Source organism: Vipera berus (genome assembly GCF_964194415.1).
Source record: "Vipera berus genome assembly, chromosome: 2".
NCBI classification, from domain to species: Eukaryota; Metazoa; Chordata; class Lepidosauria; order Squamata; family Viperidae; genus Vipera; species Vipera berus.
The window spans coordinates 181,034,216-181,058,347 of record NC_138203.1 but is presented as its reverse complement, the minus strand read 5'-3'; the positions used below and the strand labels follow the sequence as shown (position 1 = coordinate 181,058,347).

The window sequence follows — 24,132 nt, the reverse complement described above, 5'->3', positions numbered from 1 at the left end:
GATCCAGGAAATGTGCCTTTTCTGTTGTTGCTCCTGGCCATTGGGTCAGCATTCTCTTTGAGATCTGGCTGACCTTGACCCCGTCTGCCTTTCAAAAGGCATTAAAGACCTGAGTCCCCCCCCTTCAGAACTGGGTCTCTGACCAGTATGACCACTTGGATAATTTTTCCCCCCTGCCACTTTATGTGTCTACGGTATATAAATTTGGGGGGGGGGTTGATCTTTTTTATTATAGGGTTTTATTCTTTAATGATGTACACCATCCTGAATCATGTGACAAGTGGATGGTCATAAGAGATAAATAGATAGATAGATAGATAGATAGATAGATAGATAGATAGATAGATAGATGATAGATAGAGTAAATGAATAAATAAATAAATAAATAATGAATGAATAAATACATACATACATACTTCCCAAGCCTGAGGACTCAAACTGTTACCCTCGTATGTTGCTAGTGGAGTGGGAATACAGGAATTCTAATGGGTTTTCAGTTAATCACAAGAACTGTCTATTTCTTCAACCAAAATTATTTCCAAAATAATTCTTTATTTAAAGAACATTCAGATTTTTAAATTATGAGAAACCATGACTTCAAACGGCAAATATATATATTACATTCCTGGATTTACAGAAGCATCTGCTTCTGTCAAAGTTCGTGGATGCTAAAATGCAGCACTGAGATCAATTCAATCAATATTTGTCTTTTGGATGATAAGAATCAGCATCAAGGATATAATTAATTATATATGAAATGTAGACCACAATTTGCTAAGTCATAGGCCACACCATTTCATTCAATGTTTTAAAGAAGCATTTTTTCCAGGTCTTTTTGTACTGAGGATGGTTCACAGTAAGGAGTTGGCCAAATGAGCTTAACCCCCAAATGAGGTTGTTTTTTTCCTCTTCCCCAAGAGAATGTTGTGCTATTTTTGTTTCTACTTGCAAAGCAAGGGAATGTTCTATTTCAAGGTAACTTGAGCCCCTTGAAGGAGCAGTTATCAGAAGCTGCTTGTTCTTGTGCTATAAACTGTTTAAACATTTTAGAACAGTGTATTCCAAAGGTTTCTAGTGGGAGATATGTCAAGCATCAACACAGACATAATTCTGTAATTATCTAAGGAACTTTGGAAATCAGCACATTGGTTTGTTACTTCTGCTTTGCAGGAAAAAACATGTAAGGGCAACCAGGGATGCTCATATGCATTCTTATTGAAAACGTCTTGGATACTTTAGTTGGGGGAAAAAAAAGTTCCTAACACTTTTTGAGAGAACGGGGCTACTAAAACAGGCAACACTGACTTAGACGGATAGTCAGATTCCTTATCAGGTTGAGGACACCGATGCAGATATTTCTTTTGCAGGGCAGACATATTACTTGAGCATACGTAAAATGACAAGAAATGCCTTTGTTTAGAGGAGGAGGACAGTGGAAAGGAAAACAAACAAACATACTTTGGCAGCACCGTTGGCATACATCTGGATCATGTTCTCTGCTCCCTGCTTCACTTTCAACTCAATGTTGAGCTGCTTTTCCAGACCAGCAATACGACTTTTATTAGCTGTTGATCGGCTCAGGCTGCCCGGTGATTGTGGGGCATCTAAAAAGGAATCAGTCATAGACATTAATGTAAGCAGGATGCACATCCTTAAAAAGAACCCTCTGAATTTCTGGACAGAAAGCAAGGAGAGGGTGTCACAAGCCTAGAAGAATGGAAGGTTCTCTGTGTCAGGGACATAGATACCGCAAAGAAACATTCATCCTTCCCCTCTCTGATTCTCTTCTCTATCATGGGGGGGGGGGAGGAGAGGATTTACCAATGTCAGCAATATATAGTGATCAAAAAAACCCACAGAAAACTGCTGAGCATTTTTATATTATATTGAACAGGTCTTGTGCAGCCCTCAGGGTCCTCATGTTGGCAAGAGTGTAATTATTTCAATTTATTATCAAAAAGCAGCCAAGATTGAAGAGTTAAAGAATCTCCCCCTTCTTAGTTGAAATTTGTGAATAGGGAATAAATATTACTTCATTAACATAGCTGCTTCTGTCAGAGTTAGTGCTTCTCTCTTGCTTTTTAACTACAGTACTATTTCTCTCTTTTCATTCCTTCTTTTTCTCCTTTCCCCATTAACATTTTCTAGTTGATCTCTTACTTGATCATCCTTCCTTTCCACCCCAATATTCTGGCTTTTGCTCTCTTGGGTTTGAATGCCATAATGTCCTCTGTCAAGTTTGGGGCAGGTCAATCACTCAACTAGGTGGGAAAGAAATGTAAGTAAACACAATAATTTAAGAGAAGGAGGCACAAGTCTACCCAATTTATTTGGAGAAATAATTTAATATATCTTGAAAATACTCTAGTCTCTTGCTCACTTATTGTTTTATAACCTGCCTTTATTATTTTTTATGAATAACTTAACATACCTAAAACAGGTAGTCCTCGACTTATGACCACAACTGAGCCCAAAATTTCTCTTGCTAAGCAAAACAATTGTTAAGTGAGCCTTGTCCCGTTTTACAACCTTTCTTACCACAGCTTTTAAGGGAATCACTGCAGTTGTTAAATTAGTAACCCGGTTGTTAAGTGAGCCTAGCTTCCCCCTTGACTTTGCTTGTCAGAAGGTCACAAAAGGTGACCACATGACCCCAGGACACTGCAACGGTCATAAATCTGAGCCAGTTGCCAAGGGTCTGAAAATTGATCACGTGACCATGGGGTTGTAAGTGTAAAAAAGGATCATAAGTCACTTTTTTCAGTGCTGCTGTAACATCAAACAGTCACAAAATGAATAGTTGTAAGTCAAGGATTACCTGTACTCCTTCCTATTTTCCTCACAACAACAACCCTGTGAGATGAGGCTGAGAGAAGTGACTGGCCCAAAGTCAACTAGCTGCTTTTCCATGCTTAAGGCAGAGCTAGAACTCATGCTCCCAGTTTCTAGCCTTGTGCCTTAACCATAATTCAAAATGCACATTGCAAACTTTCTTTGACTTTCAAAGATTACAACAGGAGTATCTAAAGACTATTCCCAGTGACTAACAATCAAATGCTTTACTTTGTTGGGAAGAGGACCCTTGCAGTACTAGTAATCCAATTCTCAAATGTTCTCCTGAAGACTACTCAATAGATATCTGATATAAACAAATTTTAAAATGATTTTTAATATCTAAAATGTAGGAAGTGTTTGATATGTTCTTTCACAGCCATAGAGTTAAATGTGTTGGATTGCAATTCCTATCATTCCTCAGCCACTATAGATAATAAAAGTGGCTGTTAACCAATCTGGTTGGGAACACTAGTTTAGTAAAACAGATTTTGCAGTTTCATGGTTTATTTTTAAAATATTACTTTAAGTGATATTTTAGATACCTTGAAAATATTCTGAATTATAAAGGTTATAATTAAGGCATAAAATTAAAATATGTATGGAGGACATAGGAAGATCTGCCACAAGCAATGGTCAGATTTCTCAATATGATCTACTTTGTAGCTTACAATATATCACATATAAGAGGATTTTGTGTGTGTATGTCTGGAGTCAGTCTGGATGAACAAGTCCATGCAGTTTTCTTGGCAATATTTTCAGAAATGGTTTGACGCTACCTTCCTTCTAGGGTTGAAAGTGAATAATTGGCCCAAAACTATCCCACTGACTTCCTGCCTTAGGGAGGACTAGAACTCATAGTCTCCTGCTTTCTGTCTTGGTGTATTTAACTACTACACCAAACTGGCTCTCATAAAAGCAAATATCCTGGTTTAAATCATAGGCCTTCGCAAATATAATTCCATAAAACAGGTAATGCCTGTTACAAAGCAGCTGCATCTTATTAGTGCTGAGAAAGAGCCCTATTTCAATGAAAAACCATTTAATGTAGGACATATTTTACTTGACGTGATGAGAGAGAAACTAAGAGACAAATAAAACATGTTGTTATTTCTTTAAGTGTAAAAGGTTAAACAATGGAAATATGTCAAATAGGATTTATTACACAATTTTCTCAACTGAACAACACATTTCCAATGAGGCCACAAGAGAAAGGCCAGATCCTGAAGCTAAAACTCAAATACTTTGGCCACCTAATGAGAAGGAAGATTCAATCAACCTAATGTTTTTTTTTGTTAGTTTTTGAGGTTTCATGGAATTCTCAGTTTTTACTCTGTCTGCCATACAAAGTTTCTCGGGCAGATGGGCGGCAATATGAATTGGATTAATAAATAAGTAATAAATAAAACTATGTAGGAGGGTTTTTTTTATAACGTATATATTATCTACATTCTGTGGACACTGTTACTCTATTGTTGTTGTTAGTTGCGAAGTCATGTCTGACCCATCACGACCCTATGGACAATGTTCCTCCAGGCCTTCCTGTCCTCTACCATCTTCTGGAGTCCATTTAAGCTCACGCCTACTGCTTCAGTGACTCCATCCAGCCACCTCATTCTCTGTCTTCCTGTTCTTCTATTGCCCTCAATCTTTCCCAGCATTAGGCTCTTCTCCAGTGAGTCCTTCCTTCTCATTAGGTGGCCAAAGTATTTGAGTTTTAGCTTCAGGATCTGGCCTTCTAAAGAGCAGTCAGGGTTGATCTCCTCTAGGACTGACCGGTTTGATCGCCTTGCAGTCCAAGGGACTCGCAGGAGTCTTCTCCAGCACCATAGTTCAAAGGCCTCAATTCTTTGGCGCTCAGCCTTTTTTATGGTCCAGCTTTCACTGCTATACATTGCAACTGGGAAGACCATAGCCTTGACTATACGCACTTTTGTTGACAGGGTGATACCTCTGCTTTTTAGTGTGCTGTCTAGATTTGCCATGGCTTTCCTCTCGAGGAGCAAGCGTCTTTTAATTTCTTGGCTACAGTCTCCATCTGCAGTGAACTTGGAGCCCAGGAAAATAAAATCTGTCACTACCTCCATTTCTTCTACTCTATTAGAGTATTTATATAATTTATATTCTATCTATGTACATTTTGGGTCCTAGACAATATTTTGTGGATCTGGCATTAGACAGTTGTCAGGTCATAAATTTCCAAATTAGTGTTTTCTGTCCTTTTGATTTCCTGGGGCAAAGATCTAACTATGAAATTAGATGCTTATTCTTAAGAAAGACTGGCAGAACAGCTTGGTATTTACGGCTTGGTAATTATTTGCTTTACAGTAAAGCAAACCAACTAGGACAACACTTTTTATAGAAAAGCAGCTTCCCATTGTAGACCTTAGAGGAAGAGAATCATGGTAGTCTCTGGTAGAGAAAAAAAAATCAAATCTGGTAGTGCGTTTTCAAATTAACACATTTTATTGAAAAGTGTAGATGTGGTATAATTGTTAAGGTGCTGGGCTAGAAACTAGGAGATTGTGAATTCTAGTCCTGCTTTGGGCATAAAATCCACCCAATCTATCTGAGCCCAGTCTACCTCTCAGGGTTGTTGTTGTGGGGAAAATAGGAAGCAGTATTATATATGTTTGCCACCTTGGGTTACTTATAAATAATAAGGGAGAGGGGGGGGGGAGGCTATAGCTCATTTCATCAGCGAAGTGAAACTGTTGATGTGAACTTCGTCTCTCAAAAGCCTTTAAATGTGTTACTCAAAAAAGCGCTACCAGACTCTTGATTAAAGAAAAGGAGCCTCTGATATCCCAAAGATGATTTTTCAAAAGGCAAGTGGACTTTGTTTTTCCTTGAAGATATTTCGCTTTTCATCCAAGAATCTTCTTCAGTTCTGATCAATTCATCTCTTTTAAGCAAGTGATTCTGGAATGGATAATCCCACAGAATATGGACAGTGTTGTTCAACAACATCATACCAAAATTTGCAGGACTAAATGGAGTCAAGCTCAAGCATTCTTCTAGTCAGAATTCTCTCATCAGTAGGGGCTGTGGGTGCACAGTATATACCACAGTAGCATTTCCCTAAAGCTTATAAAGCTCAGTGTAGTGTTTCTTGTTTTTGTTTGCAGGAGTTCTGAGTTTTGGGCCCAAAATCATTACTATTCCCCCCCACTGAGGAGGAAATAGCCACACCCATGTACCAAACTCTTTCTAGTCCAGCTGTTTACTGTCTGAACTTCTCTCCTCCTCCATTTTGTGGCATGCGTTTTAGAATGGAGTCAGGTACAATAGCAGCCACTTCCTCTTTGATAAAGTTTCAGCAGCTTCTACATATGATGTAGTCCTAAGTTTTGTACAACACAGTTCTTGCCTTGCTGAACCCTCTACTAAAGGACAGGATGCAGGACAAGTATTCCACAAGAAAGATAAGAGCAGAAACACAGGCAGGTCTACACAAAGAACTCTGGGGGACCATCTTGATTTTGCTTAATCTCTACAACTTCAAGAGGAGATGGCATTTTCTTTCTGCCTCTTTTTGTCCCATAAGATTAATTCTGAGAAGATCAAGAGTTTATCTTTCTGTTACCCACATCTCTGCAATGGCTGGAATAAAAACTGGACAATGAAATAGTAGGGGCATCTGATCTGTTCTAGATGACCATTGGATTGCAGTGAGACTATTCTGTATCACTGTGCTACTCCTATCCAAATCTGGTCTTTCGCATCCCAGATCGGGTAGCCCTAAGCAAGAGAGGAAAAAGCATTCATCAGGTCTGCTTCCCTCCTGAATTTTCAGGTTTCACTTGCCAACAGACTAGAGTATGGATTATATACAAAAGCTTTTTGAAACAATCCTTGGCAACTAAACAACTTCTATTAAAGGTTCATAATGCTAACTATACATAAGGAAATCATTTGGTTTTGATACTGTGTGTCATCAGTAACAGATGAAGCAAACTGAAACTGGATTAATAACATTAATTCTTTTCATATGCTTTCCTAAAAGGTAGAATTGGTTTAGAAAATAAGGTTATGAAAATGCTGATTTACATGTGTTTATTTTAGCCAGTAAATAAATAGTTATTACTTTGCATTTCTTTAAAATACAAAAAAAGTGGCTGACAGATCTCATTCAATAGAAATATAAATGTGAAAACTAACAAAAATATAAAATGCATGCATAATGATAGAAGTATATTGATTTTGAGATAGATGATGGATGGATGTATGTTATAAGCTATATGGAGTCACCTATGTATGAGTTGGGTGGCTATATAAATTTGCTAAATAAACAAATAAATTGATTCTGAAATTAGTATATTGATCTTTCAACAGCTACTACTCCTGGACTTGTCAGGCTACAATCCACATAATCTATCATATAAAATGAGCCACTGTCACAGTCCAGAATAACTGAGAAATAAGAAAGAGAAGAAAACTATTCAGCCCAAAATTTTAGAGGAAAGATAGATGCTGTAGATTGGAGCTGAGGGATGGAAAGCACTTTGAATATTTTTAAAACTTCATGCATGCATTTTAATGTTTTTTCCCCCTTCTGTTACCTGTTTTGATTATCTAGATGGTCAGAAAGGCTACAGCTCAAGTTCCAAGTCGTGAAAGCTCAGATGGCTCTTTGGGGCATGTTCCGCCCAACTCAGTGAAGAACCTTCACCATCAACCTTGGCAATTTTAAGACGTGTGGACTTCAACTCTGAGAATTTTCCCCATGGTGGCTGGGGAATTCTGGGAGTTGAAGTCCATACAGCTTCAAACTGCAAAGGTTAAGAAACACTGGCCCAACCTATGTCAAAGGGAGGTTGCTATTGAGGGGGAAAACAGGAAAAGGGAGTGCTACATACATCATTTGTTGTCTTGAAAGAAGGACAGGATATAAATCTAATAAGTAAGCTAAAATGAATGAATACACCAATAAATAAATAATAGGCTAGACACATCAACCTATCAGTAACTAAATTCAATTTGTTAAAGAACTTGAACAATAATTCAAATGAATTATTACTCATGCAGGAAGAATTTATTATACATGAGACACGTATTACAAATCAGAGCAGCACTCTTATCAACCTCAAAGTATTTGGTTTCGAATAAGTGCCTTTACTTTAAGTTTCAATGTTGGAAAGTCTGCAGAGATAAGATAGATTCACAAGCTCCATATGCTCGTGCACACACATGTACTATCTTTTTTTTTCTTCCTAGTGTTTCTCTAAAAGTGTCCACTTTTTGGGTAGGAAGAGCAACACTTGGTTGCAACAAGAATTGACTGGCCAGCTTGTTGCCTAAGCTTGACATTGAGGGTTGAGAGAGAGAGGACTGGGCCAAAACCACGCAGCCAACTTTTATGCCTAAGGCAGGCCTAGAATTCAGTCTCTTTCTAGTCTGGTGCCTTAACCACTACTAGACCAAACTGGCTCTCACACATACAGTATACTACACACACACAAAATGTACTACAAAATCCCTTGAGAATATATGGAGATGCCATCAGATCTAGATAAGTAAGTAATGCACAGTTTTTGACAAAGTAATTGCTTCCTTTGAAGTGCCAGCCATTATATCAGAGACAAACACAAACATTGCCTAATTTCCTCATCAGCCAGCAGAGTTTTCAGAAAGGTGTCACTGGTTGTTTCTTTCCTAATGAAAGAAACCATCAAAACTCAGATTAAGAATGGTTTTCTACTGCTATAAACTTCTTCTAGGGAAATTTATTGTGCTTATTCTACCGAGAGCTGACAACAATCTTTAGTTCCTTTTCCAAATGAGTGCTTCTCTCTGCACCATGTAATATCTAATCCCATGTTTCTCCCCCCTCACACACACACACACACACCAAAATTTAGCACACTCACCCCCCAGCTCTTCGGGGTCCTTGACCACAATGTGTGCATTGAGATCCTGAAGGTGGTGATGCAACGTCTCCAGTTTGCGGTTGGAGTTCTTGAGCAAGTTTTCCACATTGGAGAGATTCTTACGGTCTGTGGTAGCCTTGCGCAAATTTTCTGCTCCCTCCTTTATTTTCAGTTCTTTGCGGATCTCACGTTTAATTTTCTCTTTCTCCTCATCCAATTTCTGCTGCACGCTGGTGTCTGAAAAATCTGAGCTCTGGTCCAGACCCAGGTGCTCCAGGACTGACCAGTTGCCTGGGTCACTCTGCAAAAGAAGCATGGCAAAAAAGTTACTACCAAAAAAGGCTATCAACATTAATATTTGTCTCTGTCCCTTTGATTCCTTTCTGAAATTGTAAAAGCCTTGAAAATATCCTAGTGCTGTAAACTAGGCAAAAGGAAAAAAAATCCAACAAACTGAACCCCTTCAACAATTTTAACCCTTTCCTTGAATGTATTATAGTTGCAACGAGTAGCTGTCTCTAAATATAAGCAGCAACTACAATGCAATATAGGTAGTCCTCAACTTACAATTACAATTGGGAGTGGAATTTCAGTTGCTAAGCATTAAACAAATTGTCATGCGACAAAACCTGATTGTTAAACAAATCATCGTGATTGTCAATGTGTCACATGGCCATTAAACAAATCCAGCTTCTCCAATTGACTTTGTTTATCAAAAGCTGGCTGAGAAAGTCTCAAAACACAAGCACGTAATCACAAAAGGCTGCAACTATCATAAATGTTGTGATCACATGACTGTGGAAGCAATGTGATGGTTGTAACTTCAAGGATGGGTTGTAAGTCATTTTTTCCGTCACTGCTGTAACTTCAAACCATCATTAAACAATGGTACAGTTGTAAGTCAAGAATTACCTCAATTCTGGTATGGAATAAAATCAGTCATTACTGAGTGTTTCAATTTAAAACAAGGAATCTACATGTAGTCCTTGACTTACAACCATTCAGTTAGTGATCATTCGAAGTTACAAAGGCACTGAAAAAAGTGATTTAAGACCAATTTTCACACTTGCAACCATTAAGGAGCATCCTCATGGTCACATGATCAAAATTTTGAGTGCTTGGCAACTGGCATGTATTTATGACAGTTGCACTGTCCCGGGGTCATGTGATCACCATTTGCAACCTTCCCAGTTGGCTTCCAACCAGCAAAATCAATGGGGGAAGCCAGCTTTGCTTAATGACCACATGATTCACTTAAAGCACAGCAGTGATTGGCTGAACAACTGTGGCAAAAAGGTTGTAAAATGGGGGAAAACTCACTTAACAACTGCCTTGCTTAGCAATGGAAATTTTGGGCTCAATTGCGGTTGTAAGTTCACTTAAATATATAAACTTGGTTGTTGAAAACTAAATTTACATCTAAATTTCAATCATTATTCATTACATTTAAAACTAAATTTTAATATTAATATTAATATTTAAATATTAAAATTAAATATTAAATATTAAAATTTAATAAAAATTAATATTTACACAAACATAAGCCTAATGAGGATATAGTATTAAATGTATATAAATGACCTTCATATGCATGTATTCCTCATTCTCATCCCATATTTTGCCATTTATCAGAAGCAGGAAGTTGGAAAATTATATGGTTTCCTGAAGCACGCTAAATTCAAGTAATAGTACATGATGTTGGCCCTCCCTTAAAGAACCTCTGTCAAGATTAATCACAGGTAGGGTTTGGCTGTAACAAATATTCTAATTTCCCAGCAGTCAGGCTTGAAGGAAGCAAGGAGAATTCATCAGCCAAATTCAGTTTCATTTTAATAAAAAATATACTTCAAGTAATTCATTAACTTATATACAGCATTGTTTTAATAGCGAATTCCTGCTAGTAAAATAAGAAGCAAGAGAGAAACAGATATACAATTGTATTAGCTGCAGGACTGGAAAAGAAAAATGGATCAAGGACAATATTTGACAATATTTAATCTCTATTCCATTTTTATTGTAAGCTCCTTTTCTCCTCAGACCTAGAACCTAATTTCTAGGTTCTACGCCAACTACATTCCTTCTCATCACCCTTTTCCATCTAAAGATAAAACCCAGAAATCTTGGTTTCTGTCTTTTTTCTGCATCCAAACATACTTTCCTTCCTTCCTTCCTTTCCCCGAATATACCATATGCAGCTTTACCCTGGATATCTTTTTGATGCTGATGTTGACAACTGCTCCCAACCTCCCTGAACTGCAGTCTTAAGAATCTTGTTTCACTTGGCAAACAAAGTCAATAATTCCCATGCTTAGACTTATATATTAGGGCTACAGAACTCCTAACAGGCACTACTAGTTTGAAGAGCTGGTAGAAAAAAAAACCTACCGTATACTTGCATACTTTGCTATAAAAAACCAAAAATAGTTTCACAAAACAAGTTAGCCTATACTGAAATCTTAGCTGATCAATGTGGTATTTTAATTATGCTGGAATAGGAATTATCTTAAGCCTTATGTCTATACAAATCTAATTGTGAATAGAAGTATTTAATAGGGACGGTAACATTTCTCCTTAAGATTCCAAATACATTGATATTTTGTTTGCTTTTGTGTGGTTTCTTTTCTTCTATTTTTCCATTTGGTTCCAATGCTGCTTTATTTATTTATTTTTACCTTCATAATTTCATTGATCACTGTGTTTAAAATACTGTTTTGTTTTGAAAGATGGTGGAAAGCTTGTGATTTTTTTTCAACAGCACAAGGTTTCTACCATCTGTTCACTGAGATAAGAAGTATTACTATCGTTCTTCCTCTTAAACGAGCTCAGAGCAATCTACAAAACAATAAAGAAGTGCAATAAACAAGTTTTATTTTGCACATAGACCTATAATTGATGCTGCAGAATATGCTATTTAATACATGAATATATTATTTAACATTTAGTAACAATGTATGTACCTCTTTGCTACATCATGTTCCTTTTATTTATCACATGTCTCCCTCTTTCATCACAGCCACAAATTTGAAGACTTTTCATTTCCAATTTTAGTTAACCGCAATTTGTCATATCATTCAACTCTGTAAACGTGCTTAGTATTTAGAAGGATTTATTATAAAAAGAATATTTATTGTATGATACTGGTCTGTATCAAACAAACAATACTTCATAAGAGCCAAATCCTTTTCAATTCTGTCAATATAGTTATTTTTTATTTTTATTTATTTAAAAGTCTAATAATGTCACTCATAGTAACCACACACAAAAACAGCAAAAAAGCCAATCAATCGCAATAAAACACATGGCATCTCAAGGCAACACTCTCCCACACATCAAAATACCCTCTTGTTAGGCTTCAGCCTTATCTCACCCTAATATTTGTGGAAAAGTCAGCTTTTCAAGCTGTTACAGAAAGCAAGAAAATCGAATGCTTGCTGAATCTCTGGAATCCTAGGCGCCCTTAGATGACAGTATTTAACAGAAAAGACTTGAAGCTCACTCACCCATCTATAGGTAGTTCTCGACTTATGACCACAATTGAGCCCAAAATTTCTGTTGTTGAGTGAGAATTTTTTAAGTGAGTTTTCTCCCTTTTTACATTTCTTGTCACAGTTGTTAAGTGCATCACTGCAGTTGATAAGTTAATAACGTGGTTGTTGAGTGAATCCGGCTTCCCCATTGACTTTGCTTGTCAGGAGGTCGCAAAAGGTGATCACATGACCCTGGGACACTGCCATGGTCATAAGTATGAACCAGTTGCCAAACATCTGAATTTTGATCACGTGTGAAAAACGGTCATAGGTCACTTTTTTTCAGTGCCGTTGTAACTTTGAATGGTCACTAAATAAACTGTTGTAAATCGAGGACTACTGTAATTGGATGTGATGGACAGATACACTCAAGAAGATACAGACTCCCAAGTAACCTTGGCATCAAAGGCGAAAACCACCATCTTGAATTCTGCCCCTCGTAACAAAACCCCTGGGACTCAGAGAAGCTCATACACAGCAGTGTAATATGGGCAAAATATGGACGCCCAAAACTGCATAATTTCCAGAGGGATCTCGAGAATCCTTACTTACAGAGGAAATCACAGTAATCCAGATAGGAAATGACCAGGGCATGACTACTGTATAATATCTCCTGGTTCAGTAAATGGGTGTAACCGGCACACAAAATGCCTCTATGTAAAATCTCCCTAGCCTGGCTAGGTCCATCTGCTCCTTAGGCAGAAGCCCCAAATCCAGGAGGATCTCCCAAGTCAAAATTAAGGATAGGAACTGAGTAAAAATTTAAAGCACTTAGTCACTAATAATGGACAAATTGGTGCCCACTTGGAATGGGAAATTATAGACCAGTAGATTCTTCTTGCCCCGGAAGTCAGAAGCGATTACAGTATTCCAACTACAGACTACAACCCCAAAATAATCAGCTGTGTAATAAAATGACATTCACGCTGCTCATTCAATAACATAATCAACATGTGAGAAACCTCCTGAAGGGAATTTAAGAAGTGGGCTAGAAAACGCAACGGGCAGCTGCTGTCTTCTCATGTTTCACGAAACAAGGAAGAATGTTCCAAACATTGGAGGAGGAAGGGGGCCCTTTTTCTTCCTATGTATTAATTGTCATTTTCCATAATAGGGTAAACCTAAAGAATCAGAGAAAATAGCAGTGGGAATAGCTAAAATATTACACTGAAGTGAATGGGAGGAGAAAAAGAGAGCCAGTTCACTAAAGGTTTGGAGCAAAGCAAGATGCAGATAGATCTCTCTAAATGAACAGAAACTTGCATGGATTTGCTCTCTGATAAGACTAATGTTTTAAAAAATAATTCTAGTTAATACATAAAGACTTTATGACATCAAATACGTTCTGCAGTAAAAAAATTGTAAGCTTATTCTTTCTTAATACACAGTATTTGTACTCCACTCAACAAACTCGTAACTCTATTGCTGCTGTATGCTGTCGTTTCTTCTCTTAAACTCCACACATGGCCGACAATATTTTCCCCTAATCCACTGAGATTGCCAAACACGCCACTCTTACCACCATTCCTCAGCAAGCTGTCCTCAGATGGTGGGATGATGGTAAATATTCGGCTAGATTAAATCTATGGATATGCAGCCCTCACCCAGTCTTGCATGAGGCTCTCCTTTCGTATAAAAGTGTGCTTGTTTAAGTCTTTAATGTAGTTACTCTGTAATATTCAGCAATATTTTAGATCAGGCACCAATCCTCCATTGTACAGCAAATTAAGAATTCAAACTTCCAGGTCATTTGTGGGTAAGGCACCATGGATCTTAAACCAGAAACACACTTTATGGTGCAGGATACACATAGTAGTGGGATTCAGATATGTGAACAACCAGTTCTTTGTGCGGATGCCGCTTCTGGAAGTCCATTCTAGGCCTGGGCAACAAAAAATAGCTACCAGTTCTGCCGAGTTGGTGTGAACCGGCTGAATCCTACCACTGGATATACACCCATATCTCCATATTTGTGCTATAATGTTTCTCCAGCCTAATTCCTCACTTAATCTGAAATTCCACCTCCCATTTAACTTCTGTATTCATACTACTATAAGGCTTGGCACAAAGAGCCTCCCTCTCTGGTTATTAAGAGATGCAAGAAAAAGGAGAGGGATGTTCAAGTGATTTCCCAATCATCTCCTGCTCCCTTTCAAAAGGTGGTACCTCCAGGTCATGCTCAGAGCTGGTGTCTGGTTCTGAAAAGGACATCCGAGAGCCAGGAGATAAAACAGCAGGCCACTGGTTCCCTTGCTACTGTGTGCTGACTGCACCCTCACTTCCTGCATGTTGATTCAAACAGCTCTTCCAACTTGTGTGCAAACAAACCACTTCCTAATACAGTTCCTGCATTTGCTAGTAACACCAAAACAGAGGCCAACTGAAGGAATGAAAATGAGGCTCGCATATCCTCCTGCTGACTTCTCATAATTCATTGTCTTTATGAGTTAATTTTACATAAATACATATCTACCATGTTATTCTCTACGCAGTTAAGCACTGTTACTACATGAAGCGGGGGGGGAGGGGGGAAACAAAAGTAATAAGCAAAATAAATTTGAGATAGAAGACAAAAGCAAAACAAATGTAAATCTAGTTTACGTTATGACCATTCCCTACACCCACTTCATATCGTTCCAATTTTGCAAACTGCCTTTCTTCCATCACAGCCATACCCAATTTCAAATACTGTCTTTTGTTCTTTAAACTTCTCGTCTCGCTCTTTAAATCTCTTTTTCAATCCTCTCTAACCACAATATTCTCAGTCTTTCCCTTTGTTTCAATTCATTCACTTTTCCTTACTATATTTGAGAGTGAATTTTCAAAGGGGAGGAGGATTCCAAAATTACAGCTAGGATAACTTCTTCATATGGACCAATTAAAATTGCACATTTACTTATTTTTTTAACAAATAAATTTATATACCGGTAGTTGCCCAACTCACATATAGGATAACAATATAGTGAGAAAGGTTTTACATTGCTCAGAATTTTTCTTCAAACTAAGAAAAACAGCTGAGAGAAAAAAGCAAGGAGGCCAAGAGTTTGCAAGCGATAAATCACAGAATGGAATGCAAAAGGTGGTAGACTGATCTAAACGAATTAAGGCGATTTTGGATGCAAAATAATTTCAAGATGTACTAAAGGTTGCTGTGAAGAACAAACTAACAGATAATAGCTATTTTCTCACCTTTTGAAAATATATTGTCTTTATGTAATTATTTGGTTTGCTTTCCATACTGACTAGTATGCAGGTAAGAAGGGGAACAAGGATGATCGTAATAGTTTTTCTACTAGCTACAAAGCTAATAATTAAAATAATGAATAATTAAGGACATTACATCATTCCCAACCCAATGAGATATATATATATATATATATATATATATATATATATATATATATATATATATATATATATATATATATATATATATATATATATATATATATATATATATATATATATATATTAGCAATTTGAATAATTTACACAAATAATGAACTGTCGTAAGTTGTGACTATAGCCTGCGGATAGCCTTGGGCTAGGCTGAAACAGGAAAGAAGATTTAACTAGCAAGGTATTCAAAAAGACTTGACAAATACTTCTCTCTCTCTCTCTCTCTCTCTCTCTCTCTCTCTCTCTCTCTCTCTCACACACACACACACACACACACACACACACACACAGAGAGAGAATCTATCAATACTTAATTGGTATAAGAAACAAAACAAATCTACTATGAAAGGTGCGTCCTTTTAACACTGATTAGATAAAACAAGTTCAATTATGCAGGAGTAACTAATCTCTCAGAGATGCCATCTTTGAGGGTTCATTACTTTAGCAAATAAATGTGTTGGCTTTTCAAAATTTCTTTTTCACATGATCTATAAGGGTTTCTTACATTGCTTACACGAAATAACTTATATAGTGTATCTGCAACCCTTTTGTTATGTTTCTCCATATTATAAATCTTGGATTAGAAAATATTCCATAAATTCAAACATTTGTTAATTTATATCAGTCCCAGCTGGTATGATTCACAAAACTATTAAATCATTTTGCATAAAAATTTAATACTGTTTGTACTGAGGAAGCAAGCAGCCAGAAGGAACAGAGCACATATTACAGGGCAAGTAACACAAAAGTACAGACGTGGCCAATGTCTTCTGGAATGGCACTGTCCTGTGAGGATGTGAAAACAAAAGGAATCTGCTAGTGTGGCTGTGAAGATAAACCTCACCAGAATGGCACTTGCAGGCTTAGACTGTATTTCTTGAAGATTGGGACATGTATGTCTTACTGGCTGTCTCAGCCCTGAGTGGGACTCAGGCCAAGTCACGCTCTGAACCTCCTCTGTGCTTGCTCTGGAACCTTCTGATGCAATGCAGGAAATGAAGTTCCTGCTGACTCACCACACTTCCTTCAGAATCAGAGTTGACCTTAACACAGCGTAGCAGACACTGCAATGCAAAGGTCAAGGCAAGAGGGAGGAAAGCTCTTTAGCTAATGTTAGGACACCAAAGTTAAGGCCAGCATGATTCTACATGGAAGAGGACAAAGCTCCGTTTACTTTTTCATTTTTTCCTGTATTCCAGTCACAGAAGACAAAACTGTGCAAGTATTGGAAAAGTTCAAAAATCATGTATGTCAACAGTGAGGTGCAAATACATCTAACGGGAGGCAATAAACAAGCTGCTCCATGTCTACTACGCATTTCCTACAAGATTTATCTTAAAGATCTGAGACTGAGTTCTTTAGAGTAAAAATACAGATACACCTCTAAACATATATAAATGAGTTTTTCATAATAGAAAATAGTATACAGCCTGGAAAGGTACACTGGACTTACCATGAAAGCTCTCTTAGGATACAGGAAATTCTACAGAATCTCCTTATCACTCCAGAGTCAAGGTTAGCCTAGAAAGAGTTCTGATGCAGCTTCCTGTGGGAGGGGATAGTTCCTTTTTCGCAGTTTCATAATGACAAACCAGAAAAAAAGCCCACAAAAGAACACTTGGGAAGATTAGGAATAAGGGAGACATGGTTAAACTATATACTGTACACTGGTTCCACATATTGATGGGCCCCCCAATGTGTATTTCTTCCTACTTTGTACTACAGAAATATCCAGTGCTTTTTTTGTAAAAGAAAAAGGTGCCGGAACTCACACATGTCATACAACTCGCCTTGCCTATCCTACAAGGTTCCATCCAAAAAAGTTGCCGGAACTCCGTTCTGAGCATTCTATGAGAAAAAAAGCCCTGGAAATATCTATGTGGTTTGGCTACACCAACTCCTGTGTGAAAAGAGAACCTTCATAGATAAATCTCACGTAGTACTTTCCTGCATCTGAGAGAAGACATTCTATATTATAATACAATGTGCTATAGATGTCTTTAGAGAGACCCTTTAGACGGGGCAACTCTAGAAATGCCTTGGTAAATGTCAAAGGTGATCAAGATAGTTGCATTCCCAGAGAAGAAGATCAGAATTCTCAATGAGGAGAGTTTATCCTGAGTTCTGCAGCCTAATTTGAAATAAACTTCATTCATGTTAAGATCATATTCAATAAAACTTAAAAGCCTGATGACACTGTTGAAAGAAAACCTGGAGGCTATCTGAGGCTCTGAAATCCACTCTCCTTAGGTACATTTTGATGTTTTATCTGGTACCTGGTTTCTACCAATTCTTCTCTAGTTTTGTCTTGAGGTGGGGGAGAAAGAAGAATGAATCATTTCCTAATCCTTGCAAAAGACTGAATTTATCTTGGTTATGAAGGCTGTATCTAGGCACAAAGTGATAGCACTCACTGGATGGTACAGAACTTCTTTTTGGCAGAAAGCTCACCTATTTTTGACATATGCCCAACAAAGGTTATATATCAAGTGCAGGAAATCACAAGTCAAGGTGGTTCAAATGAATACACATTTATGGCAGGCTAACACTCTGTACAAAATCTGAACTACTATTGGTCAAAGCAAATTGGCAATAGATAAGAATCAAAGGAATTCAGGAAGTGCTGGACTTAGATCTCTTGTGGACGCAAAGGGATTCAAGACTGCTGACATGTTTGATCTCTCCCTCGGTCTCACCCTAGTCATCTCCTACATTATAGCTACTTTCCATTAAGGATAATTTGTACAGTGGCTGAATGAGGCTCTGCCTAAAGGGCCATGATGGAAACTAGTAGGTATCGGGTGGTCTTAATAAGGAAGCCAATTTAATGTGTAGGTGGACCACATGATGCTTATTCTCCAGTTTGAAGACTGAGAAGGAATGCTTGGTTGCAGAACTTTCATTAAGGCCCTTGCATAAGAAGAGTAGGAGTATTAGTGAAATTCCCTTTCTTTGGTTCATCTGCAGTGCAACCCTATCCCTCCCTCAGCAGCGGAAGCACTGGTTGGTAGTCAAAAAACGAAGTATACTATCATGCCATTTGGGAGCAGACCCTTGCCTCAGCTCTAGCCATTGCGATTTGTGACTCTCCTGGCCCTGCATCTGAGTTACTAAACTGAAAACTGAGGAAAAAGGGAACAAAGAAAGAAGAGGTAATTATGAAGAAGGAGTCTGCATTTCATGGTTTGTGAAGGCAGCTGGCTCATATCCTCTCTGGAGCAAGGCTGGACTGGAATTGAGAAAATAACTATCCTTTCCTATGAAAATCTACATTAGAATTCTAGGTCCGCAGCATGCCAGAAACCAGGCCACACAAACAAGTGAAGCCCCATCTATGAGATGCAGGAAGCACACAAAACCACGCCCCCTCTGGTCTACAGAAAAGCCTCTCTCCATGGAACCAGTCCCTGGTGCCCAAAAGGTTGAGGGCTGCTGCAGTAGAGGATGTCCTGGCTCTGCTGTAGGAAAAAGGTAAATGCTAAAACAAGAAAACTCAATGTACTATGATGCCCAGTGCTAAACACCATGAAATAAGAAGGATTAACCATTTTTCCAACTGTAGAAAAATCTATGCACAAAGGACATCTGATCCTGCACCATTCAAAGTCAGAAGTTCAGCCAGCAGAGCTCCAAAAACCGATTCATGTACAGCTTGGCTTTTTGACCCATCAAGCAGGGTTATTTTGCTCCCTTCATGTAAGTCAACTTAGTTTGCTTATGTTGTCGAGGATGATAGACTATAAAAGTTTTTCTCCGGGAAAGATGACATATAACTATGCTGCATATTCGCATACGATCCAGATGACACAGAAATGAGATAAGTAATTTTAGATGTGCAGATGCTTAGAACTCTCAAACAAGCTTGTGTCATGAGCCAGCTGTCAGGAAAAGACAATGGGCTGTATAGATCATTCAAGCTAGCATTTGTTATTGTAGCATTGGGAATAACAAAAGATACTCTGCCCCAATGAAATATGCAAGCTAATGGATACAGCATTGTTGTTGTTGTTGTTGTTAGCTGCGAAGTCGTGTCCGACCCATCGCGACCCTATGGACAACATTCCTCCAGGCCTTCCTGTCCTCTACCATCTTCTGGAGTCCATTTAAGCTCACGCCTACTGCTTCAGTGACTCCATCCAGCCACCTCATTCTCTGTCGTCCCCTTCTTCTATTGCCCTCGATCTTTCCCAGCATTAGGCTCTTCTCCAGTGAGTCCTTCCTTCTCATTAGGTGGCCAAAGTACTTGAGTTTTAGCTTCAGGATCTGGCCTTCTAAAGAGCAGTCAGGATTGATCTCCTCTAGGACTGACCGGTTTGATCGCCTTGCGGTCCAAGGGACTCGCAGGAGTCTTCTCCAGCACCACAGTTCAAAGGCCTCAATTCTTTGGCGCTCAGCCTTTCTTATGGTCCAACTTTCACTGCCATACGTTGCAACTGGGAAGACCATAGCCTTGACTATACGCACTTTTGTTGACAGGGTGATGTCTCTGCTTTTTAGTGTGCTGTCTAGATTTGCCATGGCTTTCCTCCCCAGGAGCAAGCGTCTTTTAATTTCTTGGCTACAGTCCCCATCTGCAGTGATCTTGGAGCCCAGGAAAATAAAATCTGTCACTACCTCCATTTCTTCCCCATCTATTTGCCAGGAATTGAGAGGGCCAGATGCCATGATCTTGGTTTTCTTAATGTTAAGTTTCAACCCAAGTTTTGCACTCTCCTTCTTCACCTGCAACAAGAGGCTCTTTAGTTCTTCTTCACTTTCTGCCATTAGAGTGGTATCATCTGCGTATCTTAGGTTGTTGATATTTCTTCCGGCAATCTTAATTCCAACTTTTGATTCATCTAGCCCTGCCTTTCTCATGATGTGCTCTGCATATAAGTTAAATAGGCAGGGCGACAGTATACAGCCTTGCCGGACTCCTTTCCCAATTTTGAACCAATCAGTGGTTCCGTGTCCAGTTCTCACTGTTGCTTCTTGACCCGCATATAGGTTTCTCAAGAGACAAATAAGATGGTCTGGTACTCCCATCTCTTTAAGAACTTGCCACAGTTTGTTATGATCCACACAATCAAAGGCTTTAGCATAGTCAATGAAGCAGAAGTAGATGTTTTTCTGGAACTCCCTAGCTTTCTCCATGATCCAGCGTATGTTGGCAATTTGATCTCTAGTTCCTCTGCCTCTTCGAAATCCTGCCTGCACTTCTGGTAGTTCTCGATCCACATACTGCTGAAGTCTAGCTTGTAGGATTTTAAGCATGACTTTACTAGCATGAGAAATGAGTGCAATGGTGCGATAGTTTGAACATTCTTTGGCACTGCCTTTCTTTGGAATTGGAATGTAAACTGATCTTTTCCAATCCTGTGGCCATTGTTGAGTTTTCCAAATTTGCTGGCAAATTGAGTGTAGCACTTTTACTGCATTGTCTTTTAAGATTTTGAATAGCTCAGCTGGAATACTGTCACTTCCACTAGCTTTGTTGTTGCTCAGCTTTTCTAAGGCCCACTTCACTTCACATTCTAGGATGTCTGGCTCGAGGTCAGTGACCACCTCATTGTGATTATCAGGGACGTTAAGCTCATTCTTGTATAGTTCTTCTGTGTAATTTTGCCACCTCTTCTTAATCTCTTCTGCCTCTGTTAGGTCCCTGCCATTTTGGTCCTTTATCATGCCCATTTTTGCATTAAACGTTCCCTTCATTTCTCCAATTTTCTTGAAAAGATCTCTGGTCCTCCCTATTCTATTATTTTCTTCTATTTCTTTGCACTGTTCATTTAAGAAGGCATTCTTATCTCTTCTAGCTATTCTCTGGAATTCTGCATTCAATTGGGTGTATCTTTCTTTTTCTCCCTTGCCTTTCGCTTCCCTCCTTTCCTCAGCTATTTGCAAAGCTTCCTCAGACAGCCATTTTGCTTTCTTGCATTTCTTTTTCTTTGGGATGGTTTTGGTTGCTACCTGTTGTACAATGTCGCGAACCTCTGTCCATAGTTCTTCAGGCACTCTGTCTATCAGATCTAATTCCTTAAATCTATTTGTCACCTCTACTGTATATTCAACAGGGATATGATTTAATTCATACCTGAGTGGCCTAGTGCTTTTCCCTACTTTCTTCAGTTTAAGCCTAAACTTTGCAAGGAGAAGCTCATGGTCTGAGCCACAGTCAGCTCCTGGTCTTGTTTTTACTGACTGTATAGAGCTTCTCCATCTTTGGCTGCAGAGCATATAGTCAATCTGATTTCTGTGTTGACCATCTGGTGATGTCCATGTGTAGAGCCGTCTCTTGGGTTGTTGGAAAAGAGTGTTTGCTATGACCATTGTATTCTCTTGACAGAATTCTATCAGCCTGTGCCCTGCTTCATTTTGCACTCCAAGGCCAAACTTGCCTGTTATTCCAGTTATCTTTTGGCTTCCTACTTTAGCATTCCAATCCCCCATGATGATAAGAACATCATTTTTTGGTGTTAGTTCTATAAGGTGCTGTAGTGCTTCATAGAACTGGTCAATTTCATCCTCTTCAGCACTGGTGGTTGGGGCATAGACCTGGACTACTGTGATATTGAATGGTTTGCCTTGGATTCGAACTGAGATCATTCTGTCATTTTGAGGATTGTATCCCAGTATTGCTTTTCCTACTCTTTTATTGACTATGAAGGCTACTCCATTTCTTCTGAAGGATTCTTGCCCACAGTAGTATACCTGATGGTCATCTGAATTAAATTCACCCATTCCTGTCCATTTTAGTTCGCTGATACCTAAGATGTCAATGTTCAGTCTTGTCATCTGTTGTTTGACCACGTCCAGTTTTCCTTGATTCATGGATCTTACATTCCAGGTTCCTATGGAGAAAAAATCTTTACAGCATCGGACTTTCCTTTCACCACCAGACATATCCACAGCTGAGCGTCCTTTCGGCTTTGGCCCAGTCGCTTCATTCTTTCTGGCGCTACTAGTACTAGCCCTCTGCTCTTCCCCAGTAGCATATTGGACACCTTCCGACCTGAGGGGCTCATCTTCCAGCGTCATATCGTTTTGCCTTTTGGTACTGTCCATGGGGTTTTCATGGCAAAGATACTGGAGTGGGTTGCCATTTCCTTCTCCAGTGGATCACGTTTTGTCAGAACTCTCTGCTATGACCTGTCCGTCTTGGGTGGCCCTGCACGGCATAGCTCATAGCTTCATTGAATTACGCAAGCCCCTTCGCCACGACAAGGCAGTAATCCATGAAGGGGATTAGAAGGAATTAAAAATAATTGTACAATGTTATAACGTTCGTCCACTTTATATCTAAAGGTGAAGCAGCTAATTCCCAGCTATGTTTTATTCTGTTGAATATTATGTTGAATCATTCACTAGCGTACAAAAACAAAATAAAACTGATTCAATCTGTGTCATAGATATGTACTATTCTACATTCTAATTTTACTGGTGTTTCTTATTATGTTGCACCATGGATACTAGTATAGTTTGTCAAATGTGTATGCTTTCCACTTTCCAGTATTTATTCCAGATTTGTTAGTTATAAATCCTTCTCATATATTTGAACCTGGATTCTCTTCACATGTACATGTTTAATATAGATATTAGGTGGTGAATCAAACACAGATTCAGTAATCTTCTGAAGATTATTTTTAAGTATAATCTTCTCCTGAAGGGTTTCTGTAAACTGACTATATTTCCTAGGATATACAGTGGTATTTGAAAGTTCTGGCTTAACTAAACTATACATACAGTATGCTCTCACATGTATGTTTCTAATTCATTGAAACAAATTCTGTTGTTTTTATTTTATTCAAGTTACTTCACACATAAGGTGATTTAAGTAACTCTGAACAATTATACTATTCTACTTATCCTTGGAAAAAGGATATATAGGTTGTAAGAATTGTACCAATTATGTTTCTTCCAATTTTTCACTTCCAGTTAAGACAGTTCCAGCCCAGTTGTATGGAATAGATTTTATGATATCTATTTTGCTCTAGCTTATTGCTTATAGTATTTTCTTAGCATTTTAAGGGAGTAAATACTCAGAATATTTTAATTAAAAAGAGCGTAGCATACCAAATGCTGGTGTCTGTTTGGTATAATTTTGATGACAATTAAAAACAAGATATGCTATAATATCTGATATGACTTAAAATTCTTTTTTGGGCTGGGCTGTGAAACAATCTGAGCTTGAAACTTTCAAAACCCAGAAAAAAATGTTTTAAATATTCCCAGCTGCTTTCTTCTTATATTATTCTGATTCCCAATGTCCCACAGCTAGTTTTTTTTTTAAATCCACCAGACAGCCATAGAGTTGAAAAGGACAAATAAAGCATGCATTACATGTTCCATCTCTGTTATCATTGGCTGGAATCATTTGAAAGGACTCAATGAGGATGAGGAAGCATCAGTTAAGCACATGTTCCAAGTCTCAGAAGCTCCATTTCAGACCTAAGAAAAATAATGCTGCCTGCCTACTACAAAAATTCAGTAGAGCTTTTCAATTTGTTGATATCAGGATTCAGATC

General features: G+C 38.3%; 1 protein-coding gene across 3 annotated transcripts in view; it reads right to left on the bottom strand.

Moving 5' to 3' along the window:
* Positions 1-24,132, bottom strand: part of PKN1 (protein kinase N1) — an 89,569-nt gene that overhangs the window by 22,514 nt on the left and 42,923 nt on the right. Inside the window, exons 1-3 of one of the 3 annotated variants that reach the window (XM_081317674.1) lie at positions 10,284-10,385; positions 8,703-9,003; positions 1,459-1,604 (exon numbers count right to left, since the gene is read on the bottom strand). In XM_081317674.1, coding sequence (XP_081173800.1) covers positions 1,459-1,604; positions 8,703-9,003; positions 10,284-10,295 — 459 coding nt within the window. In that variant the 5' untranslated portion in view covers positions 10,296-10,385. Of the gene's footprint in view, positions 1-1,458; positions 1,605-8,702; positions 9,004-10,283; positions 10,386-24,132 lie in introns of those variants that run through there. The other 2 variants (XM_081317673.1, XM_081317675.1) reach the window with 2 other exon arrangements.